We start from the raw sequence: 7217 nt of genomic DNA on the forward strand, positions 1-7217 counted from the left end.
TAATCAGGTGGATCTTACTGCTTTAATAATTTGATATGGAAATTAAAGATAGAAAGGGGACTGAGAATCAAGTGGCAGACCCCTTGTCACGGCTGGAAGCAGACACTAGTACATTGACAAGGAAGGGCATCACCGAAACTTTTCCTAATGAACAACTGTTGGTATTACAGCAAGCACAGAAGCTACAGCAGTCAGAATCTTCATGGTATGCAGACTTTACTAACTACTTAGTAAGTGGGTTGCTACCACCTGAGCTGAAGTTTCAAGAGAAAAAGAAATTTCTTCATGATGTTAGAAGTTATCAGTGGGATGACCCACATTTATATAAGCTATGCTCAGATCAAGTAATAAGAAGATGTGCTGCAGCAGAAGAAATACCTCATATACTGGAGTCATGTCATGCTGTAGCATATAGAGGACATTTTGGTGGTCACAGAACAGCTGCCAAAGTTATGCAATCAGGTTATTATTGGCCCTCTATTTTTAAAGATGCTTATGAATTTGTTAAATGCTCTGACAGGTGTCAAAGGACAGGGAACATAACTAGCAGACATGAGATGCCATTGACTAACATACTGGAAGTGGAAGTTTTTTATGTTTGGGGAATAGATTTCATGAGACATTTTCCCCCATCCTTTGGGAACTTATATATCCTTGTTGCTGTGGATTATGTCTCCAAGTGGGTAGAAGCTGCAGCATTACATACCAATGATGCTAAAACAGTGGTGGTTTTTCTTCAAAAAAATATTTTTTCCAGGTTTGGCACTCCTAGAGCAATTATTAGTGATAAGGGCACACATTTTTGCAACAAAATCTTTGCTGCAGCAATGATGAAATATGGAGTCAAGGATAAGATAGCAACAGCATATCACCCATAATCCAATAGTCAGGCTGAAGTGTCCAACAGAGAAATTAAAAAGATTTTAGAAAAAATGGTGAAGCCAACGAGGAATGATTGGTCTTCACACTTGCATGACTCTCTATGGGCCTACAGAACAGCAAACAAAACTTCACTTGGCATGTCTCCTTACCGAATTGTTTATGGCAAAGCTTGTCATTTGCCACTAGAGCTCGAGCATAAAGCACATTGGGCACTGAAGAAGTTAAATTGGGATATGCATGCTGCAGCAGAGCAAAAGAGACTTCAACTTTGTGAGCTTGATGAATTACGGTTATTTTCATTTGAAAATGCAAGAATCTATAAAGAGAGAACAAAACACTGGCACGACAAGCATATTCAACACAGGAAATTTACCCCTGGTCAATTAGTGTTGTTCCACAATACAAGATTAAGATTATTTCCGAGAAAGCCCAAATCACGATGGTCTGGCCCATTTAAGCTGTTAAAATCTTACCCTCATGGAGCTGTTGATCTTCTAGATGAACAAACAGGCCACGAGTTCAAGGTTAATGGACACAGGGTTAAGCATTACATACATCCAGCAGCAGAATGTTCAAAGGAGGTGTTACTCCTTAAAGAACCCAGCTATTGAACAAAGAAAGAAGATCAGGCTGAAGGACCTTAAATTAAGCGCTTCTTGGGAGGTAGCCCATTGAGGAGATAGCCACTTCAAACTAATTTTGATATACTTTGGTTTTGTAGACAACTCTTCTTCTTTTACATTTTAGTTAATCATGGTTTTCCATATTAACCATTTATTTTTATCCTTTTCCATTATTGCATACTTTATTTTCACTGTAGTTTGATATATCTATTTCATTTCATAATGCGTCAATAATAATTGAATTCCATATTAACACATGAGAGTGTATGGTGGCAGAATTCATAGGTGAACCACGCGTCAGTAGCTTTCGTGGGGAGTATATATCAGTTGTTAGAATAAGCGAATGGATGTTGCAGCAGCTAATTTTACCGTTACAGTAAATTAAAAGCTAGAGCCTTTCACTAACCGTTGGAGATAAAATCATGACAGATGGACGCATGGATATGGATAGAAATTGCGGAAACAAATTTCTGGAATTAAAGCTTTAAATTCATTGGCCGATGATTTTGGGATATGCACATTTAATTCAAAATATTTTATTCCCTCAATTATTTCAAGTTACCGTATTTATCTCCAATTAAAAGTCCACTATAAAAAGGAATCACTGTGCTTAGTACTCTACGCCACTATTCTCCATCTCCTTCGCAAATCCAACTCTCATAATTCTTAACTTCTTCTTCTCTTTTTACTCTCAGGAACAGTAGCCTCAATTTGTTACTGCTACAGCAATGCTGAGATACAAGAAAACAGCAAGCCGCCTCAAAGATCCGTCACGATTCCAGAGTTACCACGCTCAAGAAAAATATGAAGAATTCATAGAGCCACGTCGGATTCTGGAAGAAAAAATGTTTCAATTTCCAGCCAACTCACAGGAATTGTGCAAACAATTCATAATGCTATAGCAAAGCGAGGATGGCTAGAGTTTTGCAACCACCTCCAAGACCCTGTGCTGCCTATAGTCAAAGAGTTTTACGCCAATTTGGTAAGCCCTGATCAGCACAATATTTAGATAAGAAATACATTTGTCCCATTAGACCTCCGTGTTATCAATGCTTTTTATAACTTACCTGCTGAAATTACTTGTGAATATGCTAAGTTGCGTGATAAATTAACCCCGAAAAAGTGGAACACCATTTTCACAACTCTTACAATCGAAGGGGCATCATGGGCTAACGAGGAAAAGCATGTAGTTAATAGGATAGATTTGAAACCTGTTGCTAATGTGTGGGTGAAATTTCTGAAATCTAGGCTTATGCCCACTACTCACACCACTACAGTTTTGCAAGAGAGGTTGGTCTTGTTATATGTCATTGTTCGAGGGCTTCCCACAGATGTAGGTAGCATCATCGCTAAAGAAATCCGAGATTGTGCAACCAAGACTCAACGAACTGCTGCCTTGTTATTTTCCTCACTCGTTACCAGCATTTGTATAGTTTCAGGTGTTCGTCTCGAAGCCAGTAATGAACATGTAAAAAATGATGGTACCTTTACGGCACGTACCATTGAGCGAGTTGCTGGTGAGAGTGCTGGAACAACCACTGAACCAGCTGTTGTCACAGGACCAAGACGAGCTATTGGCTTGGAATAGACTATCCAGGCACTCAGCAATAGTATAACTCAATGTGTGGAAGCTCAGTAGAGGGAAAATGGTCGGTTTTGGAGTTATTTACAGCACCTGGACAACCAACTACATCAATTTGCTCTGTACATGAAACGCACTCACCGAAACTTTCCTGATGCATTGCTCCAGCAGTTTAATTTTGACAACCACACTACAGATGCTCCAGCGGAGGCCAGTGCAGAAGCCACTACCACAGAGGAACCAGCAGAAGATGCTGCAGCCGAACCACAAGTAGAGCAAGAATCAGAGGATGTTGAACCATCTGACCAGCCTAAGGAAGAAGGTGACAACTCTGAGACTGATAGCTCACCCACAGAAGCAAAGGACAATTCGAAGAAGGAACGTGAGGAACCAACCATCCCAGCCCAGCCCAAAACCAGGAAAAAGCACATTATTCAAAAAGAGAAAGAGGAAGACCTTGAAGAGGAGCCGTCTATTCCAGTCCTCGCGAGTAAGAAAAAGGCCAAGGGCAAAGCAAAAATGACAACACTTCCAGCCTCTGAATATGAAATGGAGCAAGTCGATGCTGAGCTGGCTGCTGCAGCTGCCAGAACTATGCCTACACTTGAGCAAGCCAAGCAACTATTTACGGTCATTACGGCTATCACAGCTGAGGGCCAGGCAGCTGATGCATTAACTACAAAGCCTCCCCAGCAAACTACTAGCCAGCCTATTCGCACCAGTCCAAGACAATTCAGCAAACGAAAATGCAGTACATCTACAGGTACTGCTACAGCAACCCCAACTCTTCTCGCTAGCCCCATAGGGAAAAAGACAAAGTCATTACCAGCTGCTTCTCCAAAAGCTTCACCAAAGGATAAGCTGCGCAGTGCATCCAAGAAGCGCTGATAGCATTCCATCATGTGCTGTTGTCCCCACCACATGAGAGTACTCTTTCCTTTTTAGTTTGTTCTTCTAAACAAAAATGTATGGTATTTTGTTTGTCAATTTATATGGTATTTTCTAAGGTCTTCCATATCCTTGTCAAGTTGTGTGCTTTTGTTCTATATGCTTGTGAGGACACAGCATCTCTCAAGTTTGGGGGGGTTGTTTCTGAATGCATGTGTTTATGTATGTGTTTATATTTGTGCTGTATGAAGCTCTTTATCTAATATTTGTGTATGGATTTGAAAGCCTAATGAAGATAAATTGAGTGTTAGACAATATTTATTAGAATGCCAAGTAGAGACAGTTATAGATAGAAGTGAAATTATGTCCCAACACTTAGACTTTGGTTGAATTGTATGAGATTGCTAGAGCAGAGCCAAAAGAATAGAAAAGATCTTACGTTTGGAGGGAGAAGCAAGTTGATTGACTATGATATCTATGAAATAAACTCTGCTCCAATGGTCTAGTTGCTGAGTAACCAGATCTGAGTATGTACCCCATATGTAGAATTGTGTCAAAGGTAGCAAGAGTTATGAGCAATGCTGTAGCAGTTCTAATATATATATATAAAGAAGTCCTTTGTCTAAGGCATTGAGTATCCAGGACTGTTCATGAGCCCCATGTTCAGCCTTGAGTAAAAGATACCTTTAAATAAGATTATACTACAGATATTGCTGCAGCAACTCTAATCTGGGCATGGTTTGAGTAATTGGGCGTCATCATTACAAGTGATTGACATTCACATGAAAGATAAATGTTACAGTGAGGAGGTTGAGTACTTCTCAGTTTATTCAATGTTAAAACAATCACAGTTTGAGTATGTGAAATTTATGCTACTCCATTTATGAATGAAGTATGTCACTACGGAAATTTATGCAGTCTTTTGGTAATGTTACAGCATATCTGTAATTCAATCAAAGGAAGCACACACACACTATGGATAGAAAGAAGCTTAGATCTAGAACTGATTTACTATAGGCATTTTGTATGATTGGGATTGTGATCTGAAGGTGGAAGAATCATTGCAAAATTGATAAAAGAGCTAAAGTTTTGTGCATGTTTGTTTGCGGGAAAGGTTAGTATGTGTCATTACTTGAGGACAAATAATGGTTTAAGTTTGGGGGTGTGATAACTTCAGGAAATGAGAGTTATTACATCAATTCTAGACTTAAATCAAGGTCATTTAGAGAACAAATAAGGTGTTTTTATTACATTTTGATTACCTTTTGCATAAACATTCATTTTAGTTGGGTTTTAATAAGTTTTATTTAAATGAAGTAATTTGTGCTAAAAACAAGTGCATAATTGTAGGTTTTAAATTCATAAGGGGATGCTGAGAAATTAGATGAGCAAGAGGAGGAAAGAAGATGGCCACAAAAGAAGACAAGCACAATTGGGAATAATGCAGTGTTGTTGTGGATGCTAGGGCAACCAGTATTGCAGCAACCAGAGAGCAATGCGAGAGAAAGCTTAAAGCGCGGGTCAGCTATAAAATCGGGATCTGCATGCTTCCTAATTTAAACGCATGCACACGCATGGACTTTGGGTCTTTTACCCTAATTTACAATATAAAAAGAGGCGTGCACCACATAAGGCGGCAAGGAATTATCATAAAAAATAATTACAAAGGCAAGAAGAAGGAGATCAAGATTGAGGAGTGATATTCAGAAACAAAGAAAAGAACCGTGTAGAATTATTTGTCTTTCATCGTGCTCAACTTATATGTTCTCTTCTTCCTTGAATTGTTTAGATGTATTCCGAGATCAATATATTTATGTTTATTTTTCTCATCCAGATTATGAACTAAATTTACTTGTGGTTGAATGACAAATAATCCAATGGGTTCTTGACTGTTCTTTTATGTTGTTATGGTAATGCTGTAGCATTATACTCTAGTAGTTTTTATAAATACAACTGTTATTTCAGTTGACCACCCATTTAATAGTTTCAGTTAAGATAGAGCAGCAAAAGGGCATGTCTTATGGATATTATTAGAGTATTACTTGTTCTTAAGTCGAGTTTTCTGGATTAGGTTACCTTAAATTCCATAAGGGCACTACTTGAAGATAAGATTTGTGACACTCTAGACATAGGTGTTCACCTTGTAGGGTGGAGAGATTAAAGGTTATAATGTCGTACCATAAATATATGAGCAACTGGTCATTGTTAGTAGATTTAAAGGTATGAGATTTCCAACATGCGATAACTTCGGATGCAAATTCATTCTACCCATTGCTGCAACACTTATTGTAACAACTAGTGCTAATTTAGTAAACAACAGTCACCCCATTAGGAGAGTTTGATCATTCAACTACTATATTCTCAATTGAATCTTAGACACATTTAACTTAGTTTATTTCATTACAGTATTGTTTCATTTCCATCTCTCACAATTATTAGTTACGAGAGAATTATTTGACAATTGTTTGCTTCGATCTTTAGTTGATTTGCATTATTATGATTGCTTTAGCATTTTGGAGTAACATCAATCCCTGTGGAGACGATCTTGAATACTCATCACTTTATTACTTGTTGTGTATACTTGCACATTGGCATTGATAGTAATTAATTATAGAAATCAACCAACACCTCCACAAGCTTGTTCATGGCAGAATGAAAGGATATTTTGAATTTCACTTTCTGGGACACATCGTCTAACAATTTGATCTGCACAATACTTGAACAAATAAGGGTCATCCCAAAAGAAATTCTTTATTTCTGCAAAAAAATTAGCTTTGTCTTGCTTGGTCCAATGCTCTGGAAGTTGACATGTAACAAGATAATTAACGATATCAGCATATCACGGTAATACTTCCACACTCATCAATTGTTCATCTTGGAATGACTCATTAAATGGTAATGATACTATAATTGTGTCAAAATGGAGACGAGAGAGATGGTCAGCCACAACATTCTCTGTGCCTTTCTTATTTTTAAATTCCAAGTCGAACTCCTGCAAAAGTAACACCCAACGAATTAGTCTAGCTTTTGTATCTTTCTTTGTGAGAAGATATTTAATAGCAGCATGATCTGTGAACACAATTATTTTATAACCAATGAGATAAGATCGAAATTTCTCTAATGCAAACACTACTGCTAGCATTTCTTTTTCAGTAGTTGAATAGTTCAACTGTGCATCATTCAATGTCATACTAGCATAGTAAATAACATGGGGAATTCGATTAACTCTTTGTCCTAATACT

The 7217-nt window shown here is 37.9% G+C and overlaps 1 protein-coding gene across 1 annotated transcript; it reads left to right on the forward strand.

Moving 5' to 3' along the window:
• Positions 1-932: 932 nt before the first annotated feature.
• Positions 933-1493, forward strand: LOC112100974. Its single transcript, XM_024190851.1, has one exon. It carries the CDS (start codon positions 933-935, stop codon positions 1491-1493), a length of 561 nt encoding a protein of 186 aa, XP_024046619.1.
• Positions 1494-7217: the final 5724 nt, after the last annotated feature.

Source organism: Citrus clementina, unplaced genomic scaffold (assembly GCF_000493195.1).
Source record: "Citrus clementina cultivar Clemenules unplaced genomic scaffold, Citrus_clementina_v1.0 scaffold_2, whole genome shotgun sequence".
NCBI classification, from domain to species: domain Eukaryota; kingdom Viridiplantae; phylum Streptophyta; class Magnoliopsida; order Sapindales; family Rutaceae; genus Citrus; species Citrus x clementina.

What these genes read in the sequence shown, in the direction of transcription:
- LOC112100974 (XM_024190851.1), top strand. Translation starts at nt 933, where the DNA reads ATGGTGAAGCCAACGAGGAATGATTGGTCTTCACACTTGCATGACTCT.